Source organism: Salvelinus fontinalis, chromosome 3 (assembly GCF_029448725.1).
Source record: "Salvelinus fontinalis isolate EN_2023a chromosome 3, ASM2944872v1, whole genome shotgun sequence".
Classification (NCBI taxonomy): Eukaryota; Metazoa; Chordata; class Actinopteri; order Salmoniformes; family Salmonidae; genus Salvelinus; species Salvelinus fontinalis.
The window spans coordinates 1,126,569-1,143,353 of record NC_074667.1 but is presented as its reverse complement, the minus strand read 5'-3'; the positions used below and the strand labels follow the sequence as shown (position 1 = coordinate 1,143,353).

At 47.5% G+C, this 16,785-nt stretch overlaps 1 protein-coding gene and 1 long non-coding RNA gene across 3 annotated transcripts in view; one reads left to right on the top strand and one right to left on the bottom strand.

Moving 5' to 3' along the window:
- Positions 1-395: 395 nt before the first annotated feature.
- Positions 396-1,539, bottom strand: LOC129835613 (uncharacterized). Its single transcript, XR_008756476.1, has 2 exons — positions 1,448-1,539; positions 396-1,289 (listed from the first exon to the last, which is right to left on the bottom strand). It is a non-coding gene; the product is annotated as an uncharacterized LOC129835613 (long non-coding RNA).
- Positions 1,540-1,583: 44 nt separating this feature from the next.
- The window catches only part of LOC129835584 (noelin-2-like), a 74,120-nt gene continuing 58,918 nt past the window's right edge, over positions 1,584-16,785 (top strand). The window contains exon 1 of one of the 2 annotated variants that reach the window (XM_055901292.1): positions 1,584-1,668. In XM_055901292.1, coding sequence (XP_055757267.1) covers positions 1,603-1,668 — 66 coding nt within the window. In that variant the 5' untranslated portion in view covers positions 1,584-1,602. Of the gene's footprint in view, positions 1,669-10,680; positions 12,138-16,785 lie in introns of those variants that run through there. The other variant, XM_055901287.1, reaches the window with a different exon arrangement.

The window sequence follows — 16,785 nt, the reverse complement described above, 5'->3', positions numbered from 1 at the left end:
CCTCCCTCTTCATCTGCCTCTTTCATTTTCTATTCATGACCTAGTTAGATATATTCTACCAGCCTCTTCCTCCCTCTTCCTTCCTCTTTCTCTCTTTTTCTCCCTGATTTGATCCATTGTTCTCTTCTGGTCATTACCTCTGAATCCTTCCACTATACTTCCTGTCTCTCCATCCTTCCCTCCCTCCCTCTGTCTCTAGTGCCAATCACTTCACTCATTCTTCTTTCAACTACACTCACCGCAGAGAAAGAGAGGAGAAGAACAATTTGCTAGAAGAGGGAGAGAGATCTGACTGACAGTGTGATAAGTCTGAAAGGCAGGGAGAGGGAAGGACAGAAAGAGAGACAGATAGTTAGATATACAGTACCAGTCAAAAGTTTGGACACACCTACTCATTCAAGGATTTTTCTTTATTTTACTATTTTCGACATTGTAGAATAATAGTGAAGACTTCAAAACTATGAAATAACACATATCATATAGTAACCAAAAAAGTGTTAAACAAATAAAAATATATTTTAGATTCTTCAAAGTAGCCTTGGGGACTCTGTTCATTTTTTATTGTTTGTTTCACTTTTGTTTATTATCTATTTCCCATGCCAATAAAGCCCTTTGAATTGAAGTGAGAAAGAGAGAAAGAGAGAGAGAGAGCGAGAGAGCGAGAAAGAGAGAGAGACAGAGACAGAGACAGAGAGAGAGAGAGAGAGAGAGAGAGAGAGAGAGAGAGAGAGATAGAGAGAGAGAGAGAGAGAGAACCATTTGTACATTGTTACAACACTGTATATATTTAATATGACACTCGTAATGTCTTTATTGTTTTGAAACTTCTTTATGTGTAATGTTTACTGTTAATTCGTTTTGTTTGTTTCACTTTTGTGTATTGTCTACCTCATTTGCTTTGGCAATGTTAACACATGTTTCCCATGCCAATAAAGCCCCTTGAATTGAATTGAATTGAATTGAGAGAGAGAGAGAGAGAGAGGGAGAGAGAGAGAGAGAGAGAGAGAGAGAGAGAGAGAGAGAGAGAGAGAGAGAGAGAGAGAGAGAGAGAGAGAGAGAGAGAGAGGAATGAGGAGCTCAAACAGGACATTCGAGTACCTCTACATTAAAGACCCAGAGAATAGACCCTCCCTCCCTCCTTCTCTGTAGTAACTCCCCTTCGTTTACCGGACAGGGAGATCGTATATTACACCTCCGGGCTCTGCTGTTAGAGCAGGGACAGGCACCAGAGCCCTGCGGGAGAGGACACTCAGGCTGGGCAGACAGCCAACAGCAGCCCGCTGTTGGTGCTGGATCTCAGCAGGATAGAGTCAGAAAAAAATGGAATAAGAACAAATAATATTATATAGTATAATATATACAGGATATATTTAATATTATATAGTATAATATATACAGGATATATTTAGTACAGTTCAGATGTCGGGAAAAAAGAATTGACAATTACCTTTAACAACGGAGTGTCCGGTGATTCGGTTCGGTGTAGTCTAGGAGACGGTTATCCACGGAAAGACAGTCTCTCTCTCGTATCCGCGGGGCACCATTATCAAAGAGGGAAAGAAGGGATCCAACGCACGCGCCACCAGGCTCCGGGAGAGCAGGATGATCCTGTTACGTGCCTCCCGCGTGCAGCTGCTGATGTCGCTACTAACCCTCGTGCCGTGCCAGGTAGGGAAATCAACTCTACCGTGGCTTTCTCTTCGTCAATCTCTCTATTTATCTATCATTCGTTTTTCCCTTTTCCTCTGGACGGTTTGTTGTGGTCGCATGGTGATGGAAAGAGAGAGAGAGAGAGAGAGAGAGAGAGAGAGAGAGAGAGAGAGAGAGAGAGAGAGAGAGAGAGAGAGAGAGAGAGAGAGAGAGGCTGTATGTGTGTGAACAGGAAGCACGCGAGTAGAATTCCCGAGTGCCGTTCATGATGGATTTGATCACCTTCTCCTGGTTCTGCTCTTATAAAGGGAGTTGGTAGAGCTGCTGCATGTGCCACTGTGTCACTGTGTGTGTGTGTGTGTGTGTGTGTGTGTGTGTGTGTGTGTGTGTGTGTGTGTGTGTGTGTGTGTGTGTGTGTGTGTGTGTGTGTGTGTGTGTCACTGTTAGTTGATGTATTCATCTTGTTCTCTGTTATATATGTAGTAGCCTGAGGCTTCCACTGAACGCACACACAAACACACACACACACACACACACTCACACACACAAACACACACTCACACACACAAACACACGCACACACTCACACGTAAAAACACACACACACACACACACACACACACTCACACGTACAAACACACACACACACACACACACACACACACACACACACACACACACACACACACACACACACACACACACACACACACACACACACACACACACACACACACACACACACACACACACACACACACACACTGCTGACGGTGCGCGTTGCTGTGCTGCTGTCTCTGAACTCCTGGAGTATCCCATCTATCCTAATGTAGTAATAGTAGTAGTAGTAATGATGTTGGCGGCCCCAGAGAAAACATGCATTCACTTACTGCTCCTGAAGTGTTCAGCAAACCAGCTCTAGGATCAGGTCTACAAACACAGTTACTGTTATTCATTAATTTAACGACAGCTCTAAGATCAGGTCTACAAACACAGTTAACTGTTATTCATTAATTTAACGCCAGCTCTAGGATCAGGTCTACAAACACAGTTAACTGTTATTCATTAATTTAACGACAGCTCTAGGATCAGGTCTACAAATACAGTTAACTGTTATTCATTAATTTAATACAGATCTAGGATCAGGTCTACAAACACAGTTAACTGTTATTTGTTAATTTAACTGCAGCTCTAGGATCAGATTAGGGATGACCGCATCACCCCATCATTATGGAAGAATTTGTTTAGAGGACAAGGTGAAGCAAGAGGAATTCTCTCTCTCTCTCTCTCTCTCCCTCTCTCTCTCTCTCTCTCTCTGTGTGTCTCTCTCTCTCTCTCGCTCTCTCTCTCTCTCTCTCTCTCTCTCTCTCTCTCTCTCTCTCTCTCTCTCTCTCTCTCTCTCTCTCTCTCTCTCTCTCTCTCTCTCTCTCTCTCTCTCTCTCTCTCTCTCTCTCTCTCTGTGTGTCTCTCGCTCTCACTCTCTCTCTCTCTCTCTCTCTCTCTCTCTCTCTCTCTCTCTCTCTCTCTCTCTCTCTCTCTCTCTCTCTCTCTCTCAGTTCAATTTCAATTCAATTCAATTTCAATTTAAAGGGCTTTATTGTCATGGGAAACATGTTTTTAAAATGCCAAAGCAAGTGAACTAGATATTAAACTCTCTCTCCCCTTCTCTCGCTCTCTGTGTATCTGCCTCCCTCTGCTGGGCGCTGGCTGTTACTGCTACACATTCAGGATCTCTAATGGACAGAGATTGACACAATGCCAAAATGGACCCCTAGATCTAATGCCCTTGTGCCCAAACTCTGTCCTGGGCCCCCCTTGGGTGCACATTCTGGGTTCTGCCCAAACTCTGTCCTGGGCCCCCTCTTGGGTGCACATTCTGGGTTCTGCCCAAACTCTGTCCTAGGCCCCCCTTGGGTGCACATTCTGGGCTCTGCCCAAACTCTGTCCTGGGCCCCCTCTTGGGTGCACATTCTGGGTTCTGCCCAAACTCTGTCCTAGGCCCCCCTTGGGTGCACATTCTGGGCTCTGCCCAAACTCTGTCCTGGGCCCCCCTTGGGTGCACATTCTGGGTTCTGCCCAAACTCTGTCCTGGGCCCCCCTTGGGTCCACATTCTGGGTTCTGCCAAAACTCTGTCCTGGGCCCCCCCTTGGGTGCACATTCTGGGTTCTGCCCAAACTCTGTCCTGGGCCCCCCTTGGGTCCGTATTCTGGGTTCTGCCAAAACTCTGTCCTGGGCCCCCCCTTGGGTGCACATTCTGGGTTCTGCCCAAACTCTGTCCTGGGCCCCCCTTGGGTGCACATCCTGGGTTCTGCCCAAGCTGACTCAAATCATCAGAGCTGGACTGAAAAAGGTGTGTAGTGCTCAGACAAAAACCAAAACGTGACGCTGGTCTAGGGGTGGATTTGGGACTGGGCCCAACAGAGTCACTAGTAGAGATACAAGATGTCAGGTAACCAGTCTGTAGTACTACCAGGTGACAATAGCAGGGAGTCAGGTAACCAGTCTGTAGTGCTACCAGGTGCCAATAGCAGACAGTCAGGTAACCAGTCTGTAGTGCTACCAGGTGCCAATAGCAGACAGTCAGGTAACCAGTCTGTAGAACTACCAGGTGACAATAGCAAGGAGGCAGGTAACCAGTCTGTCGAACTACCAGGTGACAATAACAGGCAGTCAGGTAACCAGTCTGTAGTGCTACCAGGTGACAAGTGCAGGCAGTCAGGTAACCAGTATGTAGTACTACCAGGTGACAATAGCAGACAGTCAGGTAACCAGTATGTAGTACTACCAGGTGACAATAGCAGGCAGTCAGGTAACCAGTCTGTAGTGCTACCAGGTGACAAGTGCAGGCAGTCAGGTAACCAGTATGTAGTGCTACCAGGTGACAATAGCAGACAGTCAGGTAACCAGTCTGTAGTGCTACCAGGTGCCAATAGCAGACAGTCAGGTAACCAGTCTGTAGTACTACCAGGTGACAAGAGCAGGCAGTCAGGTAAGCAGTCTGTAGAACTACCAGGTGACAATAGCAGGGAGTCAGGTAACCAGTCTGTAGAACTACCAGGTGACAATAGCAGGGAGTCAGGTAACCAGTCTGTAGTGCTACCAGGTGACAATAACCTGCATTCAGGTAACCAGTCTGTAGTACTACCAGGTGACAATAGCAGACAGTCAGGTAACCAGTCTGTAGTGCTACCAGGTAACAATAGCAGGCAGTCAGGTATCCAGTCTGTATTACTACCCGGTGACAATAACCTGCAGTCAGGTAACCAGACTGTAGTATTACCAGGTGACAATGGCAGGGAGTCTGTAATACTACCAGGTGACAGTAGCAGGGAGTCTGTAGTACTACCAGGTAACAGTAGCAGGGAGTCTGTAGTACTACCAGGTGACAGTAGCAGGGAGTCTGTAGTACTACCAGGTGACTATAGCAGGGAGTCTGTAGTACTACCAGGTGACTATAGCAGGGAGTCTGTAGTACTACCAGGTGACTATAGCAGGGAGTCTGTAGTACTACCAGGTGACTATAGCAGGGAGTCTGTAGTACTACCAGGTGACAGTAGCAGGGAGTCTGTAGTACTACCAGGTGACAGTAGCAGGGAGTCTGTAGTACTACCAGGTGACAGTAGCAGGGAGTCTGTAGTACTGCCAGGTGACTATAGCAGGGAGACTGTAGTACTACCAGGTGACTATAGCAGGGAGTCTGTAGTACTACCAGGTGACTATAGCAGGGAGTCTGTAGTACTACCAGGTGACAGTAGCAGGGAGTCTGTAGTACTACCAGGTGACAGTAGCAGGGAGTCTGTAGTACTACCAGGTGACTATAGCAGGGATTCTGTAGTACTACCAGGTGACTATAGCAGGGGGTCTGTAGTACTACCAGGTGACAGTAGCAGACAGTCAGGTAACCAGTCTGTAGTACTACCAGGTGACAGTAGCAGACAGTCAGGTAACCAGTCTGTAGCACTACCAGGTGGCAAGAGCAGGCAGTCAGGTAACCAGTCTGTAGTACTACCAGGTAACAATAGCAGGCAGTCAGGTAACCAGTCTGTAGTACTACCAGGTGACAATAGCAGGGAGTCTGTAGTACCACCAGGTGACAAGAGCAGGCAGTCAGGTAACCAGTCTGTAGTACTACCAGGTGACAAGAGCAGGCATTCAGGTAACCAGTCTGTATTACTACCAGGTGACAATAGCAGGCAGTCAGGTAACCAGTCTGTAGTGCTACCAGGTGACAAGAGCAGGGAGTCAGGTAACCAGTCTGTAGTACTACCAGGTGACAGTAGCAGGGAGTCTGTATACTACCAGGTGACAGTAGCAGGGAGTCTGTAGTACTACCAGGTGACTATAGCAGGGATTCTGTAGTACTACCAGGTGACTATAGCAGGGGGTCTGTAGTACTACCAGGTGACAGTAGCAGACAGTCAGGTAACCAGTCTGTAGTACTACCAGGTGACAGTAGCAGACAGTCAGGTAACCAGTCTGTAGCACTACCAGGTGGCAAGAGCAGGCAGTCAGGTAACCAGTCTGTAGTACTACCAGGTGACAATAGCAGGCAGTCAGGTAACCAGTCTGTAGTACTACCAGGTGACAATAGCAGGGAGTCTGTAGTACCACCAGGTGACAAGAGCAGGCAGTCAGGTAACCAGTCTGTAGTACTACCAGGTGACAAGAGCAGGCATTCAGGTAACCAGTCTGTATTACTACCAGGTGACAATAGCAGGCAGTCAGGTAACCAGTCTGTAGTGCTACCAGGTGACAAGAGCAGGGAGTCAGGTAACCAGTCTGTAGTACTACCAGGTGACAGTAGCAGGGAGTCTGTATACTACCAGGTGTCTGTAGCAGGCAGTCTGTAGTGCTACCAGGTGCCAATTGCAGACAGTCAGATATCCAATCTGTATTACTACCAGGTGACATTAACCTGCAGTCAGGTAACCAGTCTGTAGAACTACCGGGTGACTATAGCAGGGAGTCTGTAGTACTACCAGGTGACCGTAGCAGGGAGTCTGTAGTACTACCAGGTGACAGTAGCAGGGAGACTGTAGTACTACCAGGTGACAGTAGCAGGGAGTCTGTAGTACTACCAGGTGACAGTAGCAGGGAGACTGTAGTACTACCAGGTGACAGTAGCAGGGAGTCTGTAGTACTACCAGGTGACTATAGCAGGGATTCTGTAGTACTACCAGGTGACTATAGCAGGGGGTCTGTAGTACTACCAGGTGACAGTAGCAGACAGTCAGGTAACCAGTCTGTAGTACTACCAGGTGACAGTAGCAGACAGTCAGGTAACCAGTCTGTAGTACTACCAGGTGGCAAGAGCAGGCAGTCAGGTAACCAGTCTGTAGTACTACCAGGTGACAATAGCAGGGAGTCTGTAGTACCACCAGGTGACAAGAGCAGGCAGTCAGGTAACCAGTCTGTAGTACTACCAGGTGACAATAGCAGGCAGTCAGGTAACCAGTCTGTAGTGCTACCAGGTGACAAGAGCAGGGAGTCAGGTAACCAGTCTGTAGTACTACCAGGTGACAGTAGCAGGGAGTCTGTAGTACTACCAGGTGTCTGTAGCAGGCAGTCTGTAGTGCTACCAGGTGCCAATAGCAGACAGTCAGATATCCAATCTGTATTACTACCAGGTGACATTAACCTGCAGTCAGGTAACCAGTCTGTAGAACTACCGGGTGACTATAGCAGGGAATCTGTAGTACTACCAGGTGACCGTAGCAGGGAGTCTGTAGTACTACCAGGTGACAGTAGCAGGGAGTCTGTAGTACTACCAGGTGACTATAGCAGGGAGTCTGTAGTACTACCAGGTCACTATAGCAGGGAGTCTGTAGTACTACCAGGTGACTATAGCAGGGAGTCTGTAGTACTACCAGGTGACTATAGCAGGGAGTCTGTAGTACTACCAGGTGACTATAGCAGGGAGTCAGGTAACCAGTCTGTAGTGCTACCAGGTGACAATAACCTGCAGTCAGGTAACCAGTCTGTAGTACTACCAGGTGACAATAACAGGGAGTCAGGTAACCAGTCTGTAGTGCTACCAGGTGACAATAACCTGCAGTCAGGTAACCAGTCTGTAGTACTACCAGGTGACAATAGCAGACAGTCAGGTAACCAGTCTGTAGAACTACCAGGTGACAATAGCAGGGAGTCAGGTAACCAGTCTGTAGTGCTACCAGGTGACAATAACCTGCAGTCAGGTAACCAGTCTGTAGTACTACCAGGTGACAATAACAGGGAGTCAGGTAACCAGTCTGTAGTGATACCAGGTGACAATAACCAGCAGTCAGGTAACCAGTCTGTAGTACTACCAGGTGACAATAGCAGACAGTCAGGTAACCAGTCTGTAGTGCTACCAGGTGACAATAGCAGGCAGTCAGGTATCCAGTCTGTATTACTACCAGGTGACAATAACCTGCAGTCAGGTAACCAGTCTGTAGTACTACCAGGTGGCAATGGCAGGGAGTCTGTAATACTACCAGGTGACAGTAGCAGGGAGTCTGTAGTACTACCAGGTGACAGTAGCAGGGAGTCTGTAGTACTACCAGGTGACTATAGCAGGGAGTCTGTAGTACTACCAGGTGACTATAGCAGGGAGTCTGTAGTACTACCAGGTGACTATAGCAGGGAGTCTGTAGTACTACCAGGTGACTATAGCAGGGAGTCTGTAGTACTACCAGGTGACAGTAGCAGGGAGTCTGTAGTACTACCAGGTGACAGTAGCAGGGAGTCTGTAGTACTACCAGGTGACTATAGCAGGGAGACTGTAGTACTACCAGGTGACTATAGCAGGGAGTCTGTAGTACTACCAGGTGACTATAGCAGGGAGTCTGTAGTACCACCAGGTGACAAGAGCAGGCAGTCAGGTAACCAGTCTGTAGTACTACCAGGTGACAAGAGCAGGCAGTCAGGTAACCAGTCTGTATTACTACCAGGTGACAATAGCAGGCAGTCAGGTAACCAGTCTGTAGTGCTACCAGGTGACAAGAGCAGGGAGTCAGGTAACCAGTCTGTAGTACTACCAGGTGACAGTAGCAGGGAGTCTGTAGTACTACCAGGTGTCTGTAGCAGGCAGTCTGTAGTGCTACCAGGTGCCAATAGCAGACAGTCAGATATCCAATCTGTATTACTACCAGGTGACATTAACCTGCAGTCAGGTAACCAGTCTGTAGAACTACCGGGTGACTATAGCAGGGAGTCTGTAGTACTACCAGGTGACCGTAGCAGGGAGTCTGTAGTACTACCAGGTGACTATAGCAGGGAGTCTGTAGTACTACCAGGTGACTATAGCAGGGAGTCTGTAGTACTACCAGGTGACTATAGCAGGGAGTCTGTAGTACTACCAGGTGACTATAGCCCGGAGTCTGTAGTGCTACCAGGTGACTATAGCAGGGAGTCTGTAGTACTACCAGGTGACTCTAGCAGGGAGTCTGTAGTACTACCAGCTGACAGCAGCAGGGAGTCTGTAGTACTACCAGGTGACTATAGCAGGGAGACTGTAGTAGTACCAGGTGACTCTAGCAGGGAGTCTGTAGTACTACCAGGTGACTCTAGCAGGGAGTCTGTAGTACTACCAGCTGACAGCAGCAGGGAGTCTGTAGTACTACCAGGTGACAGTAGCAGACAGTCAGGTAACCAGTCTGTAGTACTACCAGGTGACAATAGCAGACAGTCAGGTAACCAGTCTGTAGTACTACCAGGTGACAATAGCAGGCAGTCAGGTAACCAGTCTATAGTGCTACCAGGTGACAAGAGCAGGCAGTCAGGTAAAAAGACTATAGTACTACCAGGTGACAATAGCAGACAGTCAGGTAACCAGTATATAGTGCTACCAGGTGACAAGAGCAGACAGTCAGGTAAACAGACTGCAGTAGTCACTCCTAGCCACACGGGGGCAGTGTGCTCTCAGCCAATGTGTAAGTAGAATCTGGGTAGTCTCATATCATGTAGTACTGTGTGGATACTCAAGGGCGCAGTACTGAGTTATAATATGTTCCAATCTGCTTTTACGTATTCACACAGGGACACTTCACTTACACACACACACACACACACACACACACACACACACACACACACACACACGTGCACACACACGTGCACACACACACATACACACACACACACTGGTCAACCCAACCACTTACACATTACTGAGAGAGAAGGGGGCTGTGGAGCAGTATGGGAAAGGAGATAATGAGAGAAGCTGGGAAAAGAGGGAGAAAAATAACATTAAATGGAACATTTTGTGAGAAGGAGAGCAGATAATGAAGGAGAGAGAGGCAGAGAGAGAGGAGAGAGAGACAGAGAGAGGAGAGAGAGAGAGAGAGAAGAGAGAGGAGAGAGAGACAGAGAGAGGAGAGAGAGAGCGAGAGAGGCAGAGAGAGAGGAGAGAGGAAAGAGAGACAGAGAGAGGAGAGAGAGAGAGAGAGGCAGAGAGAGAGGAGAGAGGAGAGAGAGGGAGAGAGAGGCAGAGAGAGAGGAGAGAGGAGAGAGAGAGAGCGAGAGAGAGGAGAGAGTAGAGAAAGAGAGAGAGAAGAGAGAGAGAAGAGAGAGAGAGAGAGAGAAAGAGAGAGAGAGAGAGAGCAAGAGAGCAAGAAAGAGAGAGGGAGAGAGAGAGAGAGAGAGAGAGAGAGAGAGAGAGGGAGAGAGAGAGAGAGACAGAGAGAGGGAGAGAGAGAGAGAGGGAGAAAGAGAGAGAGAGAGAGAGCGAGAGAGAGAGCAAGAGAGCAAGACAGAGAGAGGGAGAGAGAGAGAGAGAGAGAGAGAGAGAGAGAGAGAGAGAGAGAGAGAGGGAGAGAGAGAGAGAGAGAGAGAGAGAGAGAGAAATAGGTACATTTTGTCACTCGTTTTGTTCAATATCATGAAGTCATTTCACTTGGCAGGACGTCAGCCTGTTGGTCATTCCAATTAAGCAAATTGAGAAGGTGGTGTGTGTGTGTGTGTGTGTGTGTCTTTAGTCAGTCTCTGTGCTCAGTCAGTGTGTGGGAGTGTATACCAGCAGGAGGGAGGGAGGATAAAACCCAGAGCATAGCTGGCTCTGTCTCAGTCTTTCTCTGGCAAGCTACAGAGTACAGACCTTAGGATTACACTCCACTCTCCTATTTTCAATCTCTCTCTCTCCTCTATCTCACTCTCTCTCTCTCTCTCTCTCTCTCTCTCTCTCTCTCTCTCTCTCCTCTCTCTCTTCTCTCTCGCTCCTCTCTCTCACTCTCTCTCTCTCTCTCTCCTCTCTCTCTCCTCTCTCTCCTCTCTCACTCCTCTCTCTCTCCTCTCTCTCTCTCCTCTCTCTCTCCTCTCTCTCTCCTCTCACTCTTCTCTCTCTCCTCTCTCTCTGTATGTGACTCTCTCAGTACTAGCATCTATAGGTTGCTGTTGTTAGAAGACACTGTGGAAGCAGTAGGGGGAGTAGCTGGGACTTTGGCATCGATGCCTTCATAAGGACTGGAGCTCTATCGTTGTCTAGTGGATCGCTACCTGGACTGGACTAAGCTCTGGGTCGTGGTTGAGGAACTGTCGGGACGTGGTGGAGGGACTATTGGGTCGTGGTGGAGGAACTGTTGGGACGTGGTGGAGGGACTATTGGGTCGTGGTGGAGGGACTGTTGGGTCGTGGTGGAGGGACTGTTGGGGACTTACAGGCAGATTTGTAGACTATTTTGGAGCAGAGAGTTATTATTAAGGATCCTGTTCCATAACGTGTGTCTCTCTGTGGGTCCATGAGTGGATTGCAGGTCTGTGTGATTCGGTGTGTCTGAGTTCCTGTGTGAGCATCTCTCTGTGGGTCCATGAGTGGATTGCAGGTCTGTGTGACTTGGTGGTGTGTGTGACTTGGTGAGTGTGACTTGGTGTGTGTTAGTTTCTGTGTGATTTGGTGTGTGTGACTTGGTGTGTGATTTGGTGTGTGTGTGTGTGTGTGTGTGAACATTCCTGTGTGTGTGAGTGAGTGTGTGACTTGGTGTGTGTGTGTGTGTGTGTGTGTGTGTGTGTGTGTGTGTGTGTGTGTGTGTGTGTGTGTGTGTGTGTGTGTGTGTGTGTGTGTGTGTGTGTGTGTGTGTGTGTGTGTGTGTGTGTGTGTGTGACTTGGTGTGTGTGAGTTCCTGTGTGACTTGGTGTGTGTGACTGTGTGTGTGAGTGTGGGTGTGATTTGGTGTGTGTGAGCGTTCGTGAGTGTGTGTCTGTGTGTGTGTGTGTGTGTTAGTGAGTGCGTGATTCGGTGTGTGTGAGCGTGTGTGTGATTTGGTGTGTGTGAGTGAGCGTTCCTGTGTGTGTGTGATTTGGTATGTGTGAGTGAGTGTGTGTGTGTGTGTGTGTGTGTGTGTGTGTGTGTGTGTGTGTGTGCTAGCTCAGCCAGGATGAGTGTTCCCATGTTAAAGATTGGAGCGGTGCTGAGCACCATGGCCATGGTGACTAACTGGATGTCCCAGACACTGCCCTCTCTAGTGGGGCTCAACGCCACCAGTCCTGATGGGAACCACCAGAGGATCATCAGCGTACGTACACACACACACGCACGCACACACACACACACACACACACACACACACACACACACACACACACACACACACACACACACACACACACACACACACACACACACACACGTACAAACACACACACACACACACACACACACACACACACACACACACACACGTACAAACACACACACACACACACACACACACACACACACACACACACACACACACACACACACACACACACACACACACACACACACACACGTACAAACACACACACACACACACACACACACACACGCACACGCACACATACACACGTACAAACACACACACACGCACGCACGCACGCACGCAGACAGAGACATACATGAAGACACAGACCTGAAGCAGACATCTCTCCTGCTGTGTGTGACTGGACGGGACAAACACAGACCTGTAGCAGACATCTCTCCTGCTGTGTGTGACTGGATGGGACAAACACAGACCTGTAGCAGACATCTCTCCTGCTGTGTGACAAACACAGACCTGTAGCAGACATCTCTCCTGCTGTGTGTGACTGGATGGGACAAACACAGACCTGTAGCAGACATCTCTCCTGCTGTGTGTGACTGGATGGGACAAACACAGACCTGTAGCAGACATGTCTCCTGCTGTGTGACAAACACAGACCTGTAGCAGACATCTCTCCTGCTGTGTGACTGGACGGGACAAACACAGACCTGTAGCAGACATCTCTCCTGCTGTGTGACTGGATGGGACAAACACAGACCTGTAGCAGACATCTCTCCTGCTGTGTGACTGGACGGGACAAACACAGACCTGTAGCAGACATCTCTCCTGCTGTGTGACTGGACGGGACAAACACAGACCTGAAGCAGACATCTCTCCTGCTGTGTGACTGGACGGGACAAACACAGACCTGTAGCAGACATCTCTCCTGCTGTGTGACTGGATGGGACAAACACAGACCTGTAGCAGACATCTCTCCTGCTGTGTGACTGGACGGGACAAACACAGACCTGTAGCAGACATCTCTCCTGCTGTGTGACTGGACGGGACAAACACAGACCTGTAGCAGACATCTCTCCTGCTGTGTGTGACTGGATGGGACAAACAAGCTTTGCATTTGTGTTGGTTATTATTTGTGCAGCTTATCTCCTGTGGATGAGAGACAGAGAGAGAGAGAGAGGAGAGAGAGAGAGAGAGAGGAGAGAGGAGAGATGAGGGAGAGATGGGGGAGACAGACAGGATAGAAGGAGCATGGAAGAGAGTCAGAATAGCGAGACTGAAAGAGGGGGAAGGAGATATCATGTGTCTAAATATCTCAGGGAACACAACTATCCATCTGTGAGAGATACTATTACAGCTATGAGTCACACACACACACACACACACAGCCAATGTAATGAGGTTTCTGTCCCCCTGAGGGGTGGTGACTAACTCACATGGACTGGGTCGTCCTGGCAAAGCCCCTGGCAACCCCAGACCTGGGCGATGGTCTGTTGGGAGAGCAGGGTACTTGCAATGCCAGGATAGTGGATCTGAGTCCTATTACAACCCAGAAATAAAATGTAAACATGGCTGTATGTCTCTTTGGATTAAAGTGTCTGCTAAATGGTATCTGGTATTATTATGTTACTAGTCACTGGCTGTAACACACACACACACACACACTATACTGGCATCATGCAGTGATGTTACAGTGATGTAATAGTGATGTAATAGGGATGTAATAGTGATGTAATAGTGATGTTACAGTGATGTAATAGTGATGTATTAGTGATGTAATAGTGATGTTACAGTGATGTTATAGCGATGTAATAGTGATGTTACAGGGATGTAATAGTGATGTTATTTTGTTGTTACAGTGACGTTACAGTGATGTAATAGTGATGTTATTTTGTTGTTACAGTGATGTTATAGTGATGTTACAGTGATGTAATAGTGATGTTACAGTGTTGTTATAGTGATGTTACAGTGACGTTACAGTGATGTTATAGTGATGTTACAGTGACGTTACAGTGATGTAATAGTGATGTAATAGTGGTGTTACGGTGATGTTGTAGTGATGTTACAGTGATGTTATAGTGATGCTATAGTGATGTAATGATGTTACAGTGATGTAATAGTGGTGTTACGGTGATGTTATAGTGATGTTATAGTGACGTTACCGTGATGTAATAGTGATGTTATAGTGTTGTTATAGTGACGTTACAGTGATGTAATAGTGATGTTATAGTGTTGTTATAGTGATGTTACAGTGACATTACAGTGATGTAATAGTGATGTTACAGTGACATTACAGTGATGTTATAGTGATGTTATAGTGACATTACAGTGATGTTATGGTGATGTTATAGTGATGTTATAGTGATGTTACAGTGATGTTATAATGATGTAATAGTGATGTTATAGTGATGTTATAGTGATGTTATAGTGATGGTCTATTGTTGATGGCCCTGTTATATAGGGAGCTACATTGAGTGTTTTTATTAACATAGGTTAGAGTCCCGGGTCCTCTGTGGTTAATTGGTATGTTGTGTGTTCCTATTGGTTCACATGCACTGATTGGACCAAACATTAAGAACACCTGCTCTTTCCATGACACAGACTGACCAGTTGAATCCAGGTGAAAGATATGATCCCTTATTGATGTCACTTGTTAAATCCAGTTCCATCAGTGTATATGAAGGGGAGGAGACGGGTTAAAGAAGGATTTTTAAGCCTTGACACAATTGAGACATGGATTGTTCCTTTGTGCATGGGCCAGACAAAATACACACTATTGAAGTGCATTTGAATTGGGTGTGGTAGTAGGTGTGGTAGTAGGTGTGGTAGTAGGTGTGGTAGTAGGTGTGGCAGTAGGTGTGGCAGTAGGTGTGGTAGTAGGTGTGGTAGTAGGTGTGGTAGTAGGTGTGGTAGTAGGTGTGGTAGTAGGTGTGGTAGTAGGTGTGGTAGTAGGTATGGTAGTAGGTGTGGTAGTAGGTGTGGTAGTGGGTGTGGTAGTAGGTGTGTTAGTAGGTGTGGTAGTAGGTGTGGCAGTAGATGTGGCAGTAGGTGTGGTAGTAGGTGTGGTAGTAGGTGTGGCAGTAGGTGTGGTAGTAGGTGTGGCAGTAGGTGTGGTAGTAGGTGTGGTAGTAGGTGTGGTAGTAGGTGTGGTAGTAGGTGTGGCAGTAGGTATGGTAGTAGGTGTGGTAGTAGGTATGGTAGTAGGTGTGGCAGTAGGTATGGTAGTAGGTGTGGCAGTAGATGTGGCAGTAGGTATGGTAGTAGGTGTGTTAGTAGGTGTGGTAGTAGGTGTGGCAGTAGATGTGGCAGTAGGTGTGGTAGTAGGTGTGGTAGTAGGTATGGTAGTAGGTGTGGTAGTAGGTATGGTAGTAGGTGTGGCAGTAGGTGTGGTAGTAGGTGTGGCAGTAGGTATGGTAGTAGGTATGGTAGTAGGTGTGGTAGTAGGTGTGGTAGTAGGTGTGGTAGTAGGTGTGGCAGTAGGTGTGGTAGTAGGTGCCAGGCGCACCGGTTTGTGTCAACAACTGCAACCCTGCTGGGGTTTTCATGCTCAACAGTTTCCTGTGTATCAACAATGGTCCATCACCCAGAGGGCATTCAGCCAACTGGACGTAACTGTGGGAAGCATTGGAGTCAACATGGGACAGCATCCTTGGGTTTTTGGCACTTTGTAGATTCCATGCCCTGACTAATTGAGGCTGTTCTGAGGGGAAAAGGTGGTGCAACTCATTATTAGGAAGGTGTTGTTAATGTTTAGTAAACTCAGAGTTTACATGTTTACATGTTGAATGTTGGTTTGAATGCCAGGTTTGTTGTTGATAAGTGGCCTCATGTGAGACTGTGTTGTGTGTGATGGTTCATTCATTGCATGAAAACACATTTTTGTAAAAGAGAAAAGAGAGGAGACAAGGAGAGGAGACAAGGAGAGGAGAGTAAAGGAGAGAAAGAAGGAGAGAGAAGAGTAGAGAAGAGAGAAAAAAGAACAAGGGAGTAAGGAGAAGAGGAGAAGGGGATATAGAGAGGAGGATAGATAGAGGAGGACAGGAGAGGTAGAGGAGAGGTAGAGGAGAAGGGGATATAGAGAGGAGGATAGATAGAGGAGGACAGGAGAGGTAGAGGAGAAGGGGATATAGAGAGGAGGATAGATAGAGGAGGACAGGAGAGGTAGAGGAGAGGTAGAGGAGAAGGGGATATAGAGAGGAGGATAGATAGAGGAGGACAGGAGAGGTAGAGGAGAGGTAGAGGAGAAGGGGATATAGAGAGGAGGATAGATAGAGGAGGACAGGAGAGGTAGAGGAGAGGAAGAGGAGAAGGGGATATAGAGAGGAGGATAGATAGAGGAGGACAGGAGAGGTAGATGAGAGGAAGAGGAGAGGTAGAGGAGAAGGGGATATAGAGAGAAGGATATGCCAAATTGCCAAATTGAGTCAAAAGCTTTTTTGAAATCAACAAAGCTTGAGAAGACTTTGCCTTTATTTTGGTTTTGTTGTTTGTCAATTAGGGTGTGCAGGGTGAATACGTGGTTTGTCGTACAGTAATCTGGTAAAAAGCCAATTTGACATTTGCTCAGTACATTGTTTTCAATGAGGAAATGTACGAGTCTGCTGTTAACGATAATGCAGAGGATTTTCCCAAGGTTGCTGTT